At 44.0% G+C, this 13,735-nt stretch overlaps 1 protein-coding gene across 1 annotated transcript in view; it reads left to right on the top strand.

Annotated features, from left to right (window-relative positions):
* Window positions 1-4,002: 4,002 nt before the first annotated feature.
* Window positions 4,003-13,735, top strand: part of Pink1 (PTEN-induced putative kinase 1) — a 97,262-nt gene continuing 87,529 nt past the window's right edge. Inside the window, exon 1 of the mRNA XM_050172668.3 lies at window positions 4,003-4,553. Within this exon, the coding sequence (XP_050028625.2) occupies window positions 4,173-4,553 (381 nt within the window). The 5' untranslated portion in view covers window positions 4,003-4,172. The remainder of the gene's footprint in view (window positions 4,554-13,735) is intronic.

Raw genomic sequence — 13,735 nt, forward strand, 5'->3', positions numbered from 1 at the left:
ATCATAATCTCTCTATTCTAAGGCTGTATATTTGTTTGCGAGTACCAGCCTGAATTTGTCTGTTTTTACCCTTACTGCCTCAAGGTTGACCTGTTTTTTCTTGACCAATTTTGCTCTTTCTCTGTTCAAATTGAGGTGAATCATTGCCCTCACTAACCTATGATCACTGCATTTTACCCTACCTATCACTTCTACATCCTGCACTATGCTGGGATAAGCAGAAAGTATGAAGGCAATTTCATTTCTTGTTTCACCATTAGGGCTTTTCCAGGTCCACTTTCTGCTGCTGCGCTTCGGCGAAAACGCGCCTCTGAATCCATTCATCGGGCTCGAAAACGAGCCCGATGAATGGATGGATAGGTGGATGGATATTATGAGCGTCCGCTTTGGAACGGGGCGGTGGGTTGCGCCACCAAACTCTTGCTACTATACTGCTTAATATCCTACCTCGGTTAAACAATGGAAAAAGAAAAAAAAACTGAACTACCACGCCCAAATTTTCTGATCCCCTATTGCGAACTGTGCTTTTGTACGTCTCCGTACAGATACAAAGCCGGCAATATCGTTACTAATATGGATGAGATAGTTCAAGTGGCTGAGAAGTCCTATAGAGATTTATACAGTACCAGTAACACCCACGACGATAAGGTGAGAGAGAATAGTCTAGAGGAGCTTGAAATCCCACAAGTAACGCCGGAAGAAGTAAAGAACGCATTGGGAGCTATGCAAAGGGGGAAGGCAGCTGGGGAGGATCAGGTAACAGCAGATTTGTTGAAGGATGGTGGGAACACTGTCCTAGAAAGACTGGCCACCCTATATACACAATGCCTCATAACCTCGAACGTACCGGAATCTTGGAAGAACGCTAACATAATCCTAATCCATAAGAAAGGGGACGCCAAAGACTTGAAAAATTATAGACCTATCAGCTTACTGTCCGTTGCCTACAAAGTATTTACTAAGGTAATCGCAAATAGAATCAGGAATACCTTAGACTTCTGTCAACCAAAGGACCAGGCAGCATTCCGTAAAGGCTACTCAACAATAGACCATATTCACACTATCAATCAGGTGATAGAGAAATGTGCGGAATATAACCAACCCTTATATATAGCCTACATTGATTACGAAAGAGCGTTTGATTCAGTCGAAACCTCAGCAGTCATGAAGGCATTACGGAATCAGGGTGTAGATGAGCCATATGTAAAAATACTGGAAGATATCTATAGCGGCTCCACAGCCACCGTAGTCCTCCACAAAGAAAGCAACAAAATCCCAATAAAGAAAGGCCTCAGACAGGGAGATACGATCTCTCCAATGCTATTCACAGCATGTTTACAGGAGGTATTCGGAGACCTGGAGTGGGAAGAATTGGGGATAAAAGTTGATGGAGAATACCTTAGCAACTTGCGATTCGCTGATGATATTGCCTTGCTTAGTAACTCAGGAGACCAATTGCAATGCATGCTCACTGACCTGGGGAGGCAAAGCAGAGGGGTGGGTCTGAAAATTAATCTGCGGAAAACTAAAGTAATGTTTAACACTCTCGGAAGAGAACAGCAGTTTACGGTAGGTAGCGAGGCACTGGAAGTGGTAAGGGAATACATCTACTTAGGGCAGGTATAGTGACCACGGATCCGGATCATGAGACTGAAATAACCAGAAGAATAAGAATGGGCTGGGGTGCGTTTGGCAGGCATTCTCTAATCGTGAACAGCAAGTTGCCACAATCCCTCAAGAGGAAAGTGTATAACAGCTGTGTGTTACCAGTACTCACGTATGGGGCAGAAACCTGGAGGCTTACGAAAAGGGTTCTGCTGAAATTGAGGACGACGCAACGAGCTATGGAAAGAAGAATGATGGGTGTAACGTTAAGGGATAAGAAAAGAGCAGACTGGGTGAGAGAACAAACACGGGTAAATGACATCTTAGTTGAAATCAAGAAAAAGAAATGGGCATGGGCCGGACATGTAATGAGGAGGGAAGATAACCGATGGTCATTAAGGGTTACGGACTGGATTCCAAGGGATGGGAAGCGTAGCATGGGGCTGCAGACAGTTAGGTGGGCGGATCACATTAAGACGTTTGCAGGGACGACATGGCCACAATTAGTACATGACCGGGGTAGTTGGAGAAGTATGGGAGAGGCCTTTGCCCTGCAGTGGGCATAACTAGGCTGATGATGATGATGACGTCTCCGTCTTTTGTCGTTTGCCTACTTTTCTTCCACCAATCCTCCAGTCGACTCTTACTAATGTCTATTGCGGACATGTTTGCTTTATCACTGCTCCCTCTGAACCCAAGGGCTTCAAGGAGACCAGTGGTGCCTAAATGGACCGCTGGGTAGACGTCTTCACATTCTAATAAAGCATGCTCCGTAGTTTCCCTAGCTTTACCGCAGCAAGCACATGCTTCTTCTTCCTTCTTATATCTCGCTTTATAGGTGCGTGTTCTAAGGCATCCCGATCTCGCTTCGAAAAGTAATGAGCTTCCCTTTGAGTTATCATAAATGGTTTCTTTCCTGATTTCGTTTTTTCCTCTTAAGTAGTTACTCATGGCAGGTTTCTTTTCCATTGCCGCCACCCATGAGATTAATTCAGCCTCTCTGACTTTCCGCTTGACCTTCTTTGTTTCTCTGTTGTCCACCCTACAGTCCGCATACTTGCTGGTAAGCTTCCTAGTTCTTTTCCTCCACTGTGAATCAATGTTTTTCCTGTACAGATACCTGAACACTCTCCCAGCCCATTTATTTTCTTCCATATTCCTCAGCCGTTCTTCATACTCAATTTTACTGCCAGCATCCCTCACTTCAAAACTAGTCCAGCCCATATCACCCTGCAGCACGCTGATCTACTGCAGCGCCATCTGTCGCTGCAGCCTGAAGTGATTGCTGGCAAGAGGAAAGTAATCGTGCAACACAGAGCCTCCGGTATTTGCAGTTATGGTTGTCGCGGAGGTCATGCATGTACGTTTGGAGCTCGCGGATTGCTTGGTGTGGTTTTTTCCTGCCGCGTTCGCAGATCCTTTATGTGCACGGCAAGCTCTGGGTTTGCAAATGTACTGTGTGTGCGTGTGTGTGTGTGTGTGTGTGTGCATTGATCGAGGTTCCTGCATAACGATCACACTACTCCGGGCTGCTTCAGATGGGGCACATTCAAAACATTGGCTGTATTCTTCCCCTTTTCGCCCTTTTACGGAGCCCTTTTACGGAGCCAAATATGTAAACGTTAGCGGCAGTAGTCGTCACTAGATCAGTTTTGTTTTTTTTTTTTTGTCTGCGGTGAAACCTGGCGACCGCTTTTCAGGCTGATACAAAATGAAAAGAATCCCGTGAAACCGACCAGGCACAGTGCAGGTGCTCTTTCCGGGCTTTTCATCCTTGAGTCTTTCGAAATACTAAAAACATATGCGTGCCTACCGAACGGAACGAGCAGACGAGTGTTGTTTCTGCAACCGAAACGCTGAGCCATTGGCTGAGCAGACAACCTGGAACACTGCATGATCTGTGGTCGGAAATGGGAAAGCATACACAGCGTTATCGATGTATCTTAACAGTTTGTATTAGTCTTTTTTTTTTAATTATAAGAATTTCGGTTGTGTTTTGAGAGCGCTTTAGTTTATAAATGCGTAGTTTTTGCACAACATGTTTAAATTTAGCGCGCTGGGCACCACGACCTACTGAACTTCCAGTAGGTCATGCTGGGCACGCCGGTCGATCGCAGCGCCCTCCTAGTGGCGTCATGGCAGATGCGTTCCCAGGTATCTCATTGTTTTTCCGCCGTTTTTCGGTACCGACGACCATACTAGTGAGAAATTCTATGCCGACGACACACTGCCCCGTTCCAGACACCATAGTAGTAGTATAGTGCCTAGAATACATTCATTGCCAAACGACTCGAATGGCACGCGCTCGCTCGCAGGCAGTCACATGACTAGATCATTTTCACCAATGTTTTCACACGCCAAAATATGCCAAGACGAGATGTGCTATCGACCAGCGGATCGCCATCGCCAACATCGCTGTTTTGGTCACTTCGCGATGGTTTCGTGTTATTGTCTGCGTAGGTCGTAGCAGAAGTTCTGTGGTAGAAGCTGCAGAAGAGGATTGTCGTTCTACGAACGCCTCAAACGACGCGACATTCGAGGTGATCGCGGCCGTTTAATCGCCCGCTATGAGGCTGTTATCTGCCTGGAAGCCTTTGGGCAGCGCTTGGGTGCAGAAGTCGAGCCGCTGCTACTCGGTCACCGCTAATGGCGAGTACCTGCGCGCCTACGTGAGCGACATGATGGTGCGCTTTCGCGTCGCCCTGCGGACCCTGTGGCCCCGTGGTCGAGTGGCCGTCCGCCGGGGCCAGGGCCCGCCCGTTCTATCCCGTTACCTCCAGCGCTGGGCGAAGCACACGCGAGCGGCCGACCTGCGGAGACACGCCGCCCGTCAGCTGTTCGCCGGCGCTCGCCTGCCGCTGATGGGACTCACAGGCGTCTGTCTCATCAACAAACCGTCGCTGGTCACTAGCGAAGAGGAGCTAGAGAGCGTCTGCGTCGCCCTGCGGGTAAGTTGCCTAGCTGTCAAGCACAGATCGCAACTGCCCGTGACGTAGTTTCGGTTCCGTGCTTAAAACCGCAGGTGCCCTCGTCGACACACCGCGAGGTTCACGCTAGTTTTTGCGTGACAGCTCAAGAACGCTGCACCAGCTGCATATTCTTGATCGTGCAGCGTCAATTTCGTCGCGACGCTGTCGCGGAAGTCAGGTTTGGGACTCATCGCGATGAGGCTGATTCAGAGGCGTAGTTAGGCAACATCATCACTGAAGCAAAATTGGCCAGACCATGTAGGCACTCATCGCTTTCGTGTATGTTGCAGAGATCGGGGCCAGTTTCACTAGCTTAGTGCGCTGAAGCTAATGCAAACGTGTGAATGCATTGTGCTGCACACATTGTAGCGTACATCTTGAAACGTTTTTATTGGACTTTTATGAGAAGTTCGAATATTAAGTGCAAACTATTGCAGTTAAACGAGTTGTAAAGTAGAAGGCTGGGTGTTTGCTCACAGTGTATTTCTCAAATGGCTGGATCAAGTATGCTAGACTTGAAGTCATTGATGTGTTCATATCTGACCTACTATATTCATTTTTTCTGCAGCTCAGACTTATTCATAATTCTGACAAGGCAAGAACTGTGTTGAAACAAAATTTTCAAAGAACCTAATTCATTCATTAATAAATCCTGAAGGAGTTAAATCCAATGGCCATTGCAACAACTTAACCGTTAAACTTTTGTAATGAAACCATTGAGAAACCATTGAGTATTGTGCAGTTTTATATTGATGCTGCAGTATTGGGTAATACTTGAAAACGTAATACTTGAATACTTGAATCGAAGCACATTCAACTGAGCCCCGTTCACCAATGTACCACACAGTCTTCAATATTCCTTTCAGAGTGGCTGTCTTTGTCACAGAGTAAGGACCATAAAATTTGGCACTGGATTCTCTTACTCCTTTCCTAACTAGAATGTGGTAGGTAACTTGAATGTCTGGGATATCGGAGCAATGTCTCTTGTCAAAATTTTTTTCATTCGTTTACGGTACCTCTCCTCCTGTGATTTTTGTTTCCTCTCCTCGACGATCTTGAGATTTTCTAACAGCCCCAGTTCACGGTCCGCTTGAAGAATAGGGGTCTCTCCTGAAGAAGCGAACTGCGAGCTGCATCCCAAGCCACTGGTGTAGGAGCGATTGTGATGTCTTACAGCTGCTTCTAAAGAGCATTTCCATCCACCAGGGAAACTATCGTGCATCCTGATGTATTGTTTCACATCTCGTATAGCACGCTCTGCAAGCCCATTCGCCGCGGGATGGTATGGCGCACAGAATTTGATTCATATATTGTGGTCTCGAGCCCATCTTGCTAGTTTTTCACCCTTGAACGCTGGACCGTTGTCACATACGATCTTCCTGGTTGTCCTAAACATATCCCGTTGGAGGAGGGCGATGACACTATTCGCATCTTCTTTTCCTGCCCGTGCCACGACTGTCCTGGTGCACTCATCTATGGCCAGAAGAAAAGCTTGCGTTTTTCGGACTCCTTCTCGTTTCTTATTTAGCTCAGCAAAATCCAGGTGTATAACTTCAAAAGACACGTTCGAGTGGCAAGGCATTATCATGACGTCCGTAGGCTTCTTATATTTTACTTTGTTGACTTGACAAATGTGGCATGAACGAACGTATTGATTGACGTCTTCTTTCATGTGAGGCCACGTAAATCTCTTGACTAGTTTGTTGTAGGTGCGCCAAAATCCGTCGTGTCCTCCAGATTCTGGGCTATCGTGGTACAAATAAAGCACCCTGGGAACCAGCGTTGGCGGGATTTGATAGCAACCTGCCATAAAAATTAATTGTTCAGCGCCTTCCCACAATTTTACTTCATTGATTTCTTCCGATTGTTCTTTGTTGGCCTGTATCATCAGTCTAGACAATGCATCTGCATCAGTCAAAAGGGGTCCAGGTCTGTGGGAGATGGTGAAATCAAACAGCTGCAAGTAGTTCACCCATCTGGCGATACGTCCCTTATGTTGGGTCATATTCAAGAGATGAGTGAGTGCCTGGTGATCCGTGAACAAAGTAACCTTCGCATCTTCTAGGTATGTAGGAAAGTACTGAATTGCTTTAAGGACAGCAAGAGCTTCCTTTTCAGTAGTGGTGTAGTTGACTTCAGGTGGCTTGAGGGTGTAGCTGTAGTAGCCTACTACATAACGCTTTTCTCGGCCGGATGCTTCTGGACATTTCTGGTACAAGACTGCACCTGTTCCATAATGGGAGGCGTCGGTATTCAGTTCAAAGGGTAAAGTGAAATCTGGTATGCGTAGAATAGGGTCAGCAGAGATTCTGTGCACCAGATCACGGTAAACTCTCTCACATTCCTCATCCCACTCAAATGGAACTTCTTTGTGCGTTAGGCGCGTGAGGCATCTTGTTTTTATAGCAGTCTTTTATGAAAGGTCTGAAATGTCCTGCTAATCCCAAAAACACACACGCAATGAGTGGACGTCATATGGTTTCACCAGTTGGGATATTCTCTCAACGGACTCTTGTTTCGTGCTTTTGGTAGTCCCATCAAATACTCTTCCAAGAAACACAACTTTTCTTTGAAAGAATGCACTTTTCTTAAAATTAACCTTGAGTTGTGCCAAGCTCAAGGCATTTAATACCTGAGAAAGGTGTTCCTGATGTTCAGCCTCTGTTTTGGAGAAGACGATAATATTGTCTATGTACACGTTACAAAAGACACCTAGGAAAGGCTTCAGGACTTCGTTCATAATCTTCTGGAACCATGCTGGCGAGTTTTTCCAGCCGAAAGGAAGCCGGTTATACTCGAACAGATCGAAGGGCGTGATAAAAGCAGTGTACATTTTTGTTTGTTCGGTTAGTGGGATCTGCCAGAAACCTTTGCACAAGTCAATGTGTGAAAAACTCCGGCAACCACCTGTCTCATCTATAATCGTGTCTATCTTCGGCATGGGAAATGGTATAAGTTCTGTCTGGCGATTGAGAACCCTGTAATCTGTGCACAGTCTGAAAGTTCCATCTTCCTTCGGCGCAATAGTTATGGGAGAAGCGAAGGGTGACACCGAAGGCCGGATTATATCGGCGTCTAGCATCTCGTGCAATTCTTTCTTCAACCATATCTTACGTTCTCTTGACATGTTATAAGGTGATTTTCAGGTGACGGTCTTGTCAGTTAGTTCGAAAGGCACCTTGTGCGACTTCATCGCTTGTGGATAGCTTCCTATGCATACCAGTTCAGGGTTGGTCGTTGCAATATCCTCCGCGCACTTGACAATTCGCAGGTTATCTTTTCTATCTTGCCGTGTCTCTTCCCTTGATAGTCCTTCCACTGAAACTGCATCGTCCCAGTATACGTTGATTTTTAGTTTCTTTATATCTGGTCTGGATAGCAGAAAGTCGTACGTCACCCCCTCAATCACCAGTACTTCATTCTCTATTTCATGACCTTGGAACTCGATGTTTACTGAGGCCCACTGATTATGCATTGTCACTTTTCTATCGTAACCTTGCACCCGTAGTACTCTTCCACTATGCAGGTGACTTGAATCTACCAGCTTGGCATTTATTATAGACACAGAAGCACCGCTGTCAACCAAAGCCATCATATGTCTATTTCCCACTTTGACAGGAATGTGAAGTAGGCTAGAGCAAGTTAAATAAACAGTCTCAGTTGTGGTCATCGGGTCGGACTGATCACCCTTGTTTATTAGTTTTTTGTCGTTGGAGACTCTTGAGCGTCTGAAAGCAGGGGGACAGGGTCGTTGTCGATGTTATTCACTCGACCTCTGGGTGCACTCCAACCCAAGTTCTCTGTACTGCCTGCAAGGCGGCTCGGTTCTCATGGATTACGGCTTGACCTATCCGCGCCAGTCCGTCTGAAGCGACTGCTTGAGCCAACGATTATATTTTCTTCTGAAGTAGATGGTATGTCGTGAAGGCACTCCAGGAGCCCGTATATAGTTTTAGGTGATCGTGCTTGCACTAGCTTCAGGACTTTCACGGCCAATCTGTGCATTATTAGAGCTACTATGGCAGAAGGAGGAAGCATAGGCTCAGCCAGCTTTAAAAGGCGGCGTTGTTCAAAGAAATACTCGACAGGGGAGCCCTGCTTGAATTTGAAATTAAGCGCGGCGTCCCATCTTTGCACTGGGTTGCTTCGGAATGGCGTCAAGAATTTTTCCTTCCACTGGTTCCAAGAGTTGCCAACATCTTCAATAATGTGCAGATCGTACCACTTCCGTGCAACACCTCTTAAATAACTACGCATGTTGGTAATCTTGTCCTCATTAGAGTGCCATTTGTTCTTCTCAGCGGCATATTCATAGAATTCAAGCCAACTTTCTGGGCTTGAAGACATGCCGTCGAACGCATCAGGTTCTACAAAATTAGTCGCTGGCTTCTCAGCGTTTAGAGAGCTTATAAGTGACGTCACCAGTTGGTTTTGTTGTGCCATCTGTTCTTGTTGTAGCTGAAGAGCTTTCAAAACGAGGCTCACCTCTTCTGTCGAAGACCGTGATCCAGAGTCCTTTCGACGCATTGGCTGAAGAACTAATTCGTCGAAGATCGCCAGACGCAAGTTCACTTTCACCGCACCCTTCCGACGTAGTTCAGCAATATCTATGGAAGCCTTCTCTAAAACCAGGTTCATGGGTTCTGCTGAGTTGAGTTCGCGAGGTAGTTCCACCGCTGGTTTGTCTTGAGCTTGGTATCTCGAAAAGATGATCTTCTCTGCGGAGGTCTCCTCGAGGAAAAATGTCACCCACATTTTGGAGTCAGTTGTCGGCTGCGCCAAAATATTGTAGCGTTCCTAGTTAAAGGACACAGTAGACGCAAAGCATTGCTGTGGAACTGGCGTCCATCTCGTCTACATTTATTCCTCCCTTCTTTCTTCTCTTCCTCTGTCCCCCCGCTTCCCGCGCTGCTTCATCTTCTATTTGAAGGCTCATACCGCTTCAATTGAATGAATGAATGAATGAATGAATGAATGAGTGCTTTATTTAGACAATATATTGTCTGGAATGTAGGGGCTAAAGGCAGATGCAACTGCCTGACAAAGGCCCCCCTACCCGTACATTACTCGGGGTGGAACATCATGAAAATACAGTGCAACAAAGAAACAAGAAAAAGAACAAAATGTATGCAGCAAGCAATCAAGTATACAAAGAAGTAAGATTGTTACACTTTATACTATCATCAGTAATGCGCGAGAACATGGAAATATTTAAACAAGCGAATAATACTGATCAGTGTTACGAAACATTATATAGCAAATAGGAAAAAAAATGAAAGAAAAAACAACTAAAATAAAAAGTTATCGAGACCGCAAGGACAGTTAAGTACCATTAGGAACTTAGCAAAAGATAATGCCTAACCTTTTTCTTTTTGGATGAGCAGATCTGCATTCCTGAATCATAGTAGCGATTTCTGGATTATTATTGAAGAAATGAGGCACTAGGTAGGGCGAGTGTCTGGGTACCATATTTGGTTCTAAACATAGGTGTTCTAAGTCTGTTATGCCTAAGGGTATATTGTGAGTTGACGGATGACAAAAATGTGAACAGAGTATTTGGGTCATGCAGAATTTCCCCTATGTGTATATACATAGCAAGCCTTAGTTGGAATAGATGATCTGTTGTGAGTACGTTTAGCTTGGAAAAGTATGGTGCAGTGTGGTCACTACGTTGAAGGTCTTCTATGCGATGCGCAGCTCTTTTTTGTAGGATTATTAACCTATCTAAATTTGTCTTTGTAGTTGTACCCCAGATTAGTAGACAATAGTGTATATGTGAATGAACAAGGGCATAGTATAGCTGTACTTTTAACCATTTTGGCACCAAGGTTCTGGTATTATACAATATAGAAATTGACCTGCACATATTTGCCTGTACCTTGTTTACATGTGGTGTCCAGCTCAAGTTTTCTTCAAGGACGACACCTAGAAACTCATACGTAGAAACCCGTTCGATAGCACAATTTTTAAATCTAATACAGTTACTATAGACATCAGGCTTATTACAGCTTTTGAAAATAATATACTTAGTCTTTTTTACATTTAGTTGAAGTTGATTACAATGCTACCAGTTTGATAGATTAGTTAACCATCTATTAGCTGCCTTTTCAAGTTCAAATAAGTGTTTACCTGTAAAAAAAAATACTTGTGTCGTCTGCGTAGAGAATTATGTCAGGAGTTCGCGGTATGCTCACAAGAGCATTTATATAAAGAATAAAGAATAATGGTCCAAGGATCGAGCCTTGCGGTACGCCATATTTTATTGGCTGTAATTGGGAATGGTAACCATTTAGGCTAGTAAATTGCACCCTGTCGGATAGATAAATGCGTATAAGGTTTAATACCAAACCTCTAACACCGTTGTGTGGGAGTTTGTGAAACAAAATGGGATGCTTAATAGAATTGAATGCCTTTTTAAAGTCTAGGAATAATCCAAGAATGTATTGCTTATTATCAATATTATTAACAAATTTTTCTTTAATATCTAAGAGCGCCATTTCGGTTTATCTTTTCACGAAAGCCAAATTGCTGCTTGGAAAGCGTTTGGTGGTTGCCAATAAACTTCATTAATCGTGATTTTAATGTATATTCTAGCACATTAGAAAATAAAGGTAGCACATATATAGGCCGATAGTTATTCAAGTCATTATGAGAGCCACCTTTGTGAATGACGACTACTCTGGCTACCTTCATGCCTTCAGGAAAGGTACCCGTGGCGAAAGCTTGATTGCAGATGTGCTGAAGTGGGCCGCATAGTAATTCAGCAACATGTTTAATTGGGTCAGCCTTAATATCATTATAGCCAGCGGCAGTATTTTTATTTAACGATTTCAGGTATGTAACTATGTCTAATTCACTACAAGGAGTCAAGAAAATAGATTGCGAGCAGGAAGAAAAAATGTATTGTTGGCAGTCATTTGTTGTACTATTTGTCTGACCTGCTGCACCAGAAGTTAGGAAATGATTGTTGAATTTGTCCGCTAGGTCGGCTTCAGTGAACTCAACACCGTCAATGGTTAGTGTCGTAGGAAGGCTCGCCTTTGTTTTCCCTATGAGCAGACATGCCAAGTTCCAAGCTTTTCTGGGATTATAGCAGACTCCGGAAAATCTTACCTGATAATATTGAATACGAGCTCTCTTCAAATCTGAGTTTAATTTGTTGCGAATTTTTTTGTATTCAAGTATAATAGAGATATATCTCTTAGTCTAATGAAGTTATGGTATAGTTTATCTTGTTCTCTAATTCTATTGTAAAGATCTCTGTTAATCCATGGTTTCCTGGACTTGTTGTGCCTTTTATAGTATTGCAGTGGGAAGGCAGCATCATAGCAGTTCTTTACATGTTGTAGGAACCAATCATATGATACGTTAGGGTTTTGGTCACTGGACACATCACTCCAGTCGATACTTTCAATACTAGCATGAAATGTCGACAAGGCATTGCTATTGAAGGAGCGGTATGCAACAGGAGGTCTGAATTAACAGGTCTGTGTGCTTTAGACATATACAAGAGCTGACCATTTATTTATTGGGTATTGTATCATAATTAATCGCTTGATTACAAACGACATGCATGTGGTCACTAAACACTACTTTGCTGGTCACAATGTCATGCCTTAAAGGCCAGCTTTAACAAAATGTCACTTGAGCTAAATTTGCTCTAAGTGCATATCATAAACTTTTAGCATAATACAGTCGAACCCAGTTATATCGAACTTACAAAAAAATATGCTGATCAGTTTGATATAGAGCGCAATTCGATGTAAGCCTGCTAAAGAATTTGATGTTTCAAAAGCACATACCATTTATAAAAGCATTTTATTGATGAAACTAGCTTAGTTTCGCATAAAATAGTTCTGGATCTTCAGCTTGGGCTCGCTACCTGCAACAGCACACACTTCTCCGCATTGTTTAAAGAGTCGGAGCAGCCGAGCCCTCAACCTTCCACATTTGCACATAAGCGCCGGACTAGTGCGAATGCACCAATCACCTCGGAGGATGTGGGCAAAGTATCGTAATTTGCTTTCCTCATGGTGCTCGCTTTCACTTGGGCTCAGTACGATGTCGGGAATGTAGGCTTCAGGCTCTCCCATGGTCGGGCACCGTCATCCGCACTCACAAAATTGTCAAACAATGATCTGTCAATGGCTTCGTCGCACTCATCAGAATTTTCAGTCATCACCGGGCACACGGAAGCCAGCACGTCTGAAGTAGTTTCGGATGAACCACTTGCACGCGGACACCGGGTCATTTGTCCGCAGTAGCCCTGATTTCCTCCTTATTCTTCACGATTGTGCTGAGAGTGCTCCTCAGAATCTTGTATGCTGCGGTGACATCTGATTTCTCACCATCTTCAACTTCATTTGTGATTTCGAGCTTCATGGTGAAAGGCAAATTCTGGCCCTTTGCGCTATCATCATGGCAACACTGTGGGTGAAGGCCCACAAAGCGCAAACAAATTGAACGAGAAAAGCAGCGAGCCAACTCGCCACCGAGAGGGAAAGCCAAGTTCTGGGGGCACTTTTGCGCCGTTTGATGTTTGATATGTCAGGAGTGACTGCTATTATTGTTCCGTGTAAGCATAATTTTTGCGATCGATACTCATTTAACCATACCGTGTTCAAAAATTGTTCAATATACAGCATAATTCGATGTAAACAGGTTTGATATAGTCGGATTCGACTGTGCATAATACGTAAATGAAGGTACAGAAGGAGGTCCGAGAGGAAAAGGCTATAAGGGAAACTCCTGTCAGGTAGGACATAAAACAATAACATTGTTCAGCAGTAGAATTAACAAAACACGAATGAAAAAATGAAAAAGATCAATCATATATCAGATGATGCATTGTACAACATAAGTTTCATAATACAATAATAATACAAAATGGTACCGGAAGAACAAGAATGATAGTGCAAAATGATATTGATTATTGTGCACAGGAATATTGCAGAACTGAACAAACACGATTGCAGAATATGAGGAACCAATAAAACTATGAACGTCACTTCGTGCAGTTATCTCCTTGCTATTGCCATCAGTGCTTCGCCTTCCTGGCAAAGCTGTGACTTCTTTGTGCGTATATCTTTTTTTTTTTTCCTCCTTTTTTTCTTGCTCAGGACAAACATCTGCATTGTTTTACACTGTTCTTAATTTGTGGG

This window comes from Dermacentor andersoni, chromosome 3 (assembly GCF_023375885.2).
Source record: "Dermacentor andersoni chromosome 3, qqDerAnde1_hic_scaffold, whole genome shotgun sequence".
Taxonomy (NCBI): Eukaryota; Metazoa; Arthropoda; class Arachnida; order Ixodida; family Ixodidae; genus Dermacentor; species Dermacentor andersoni.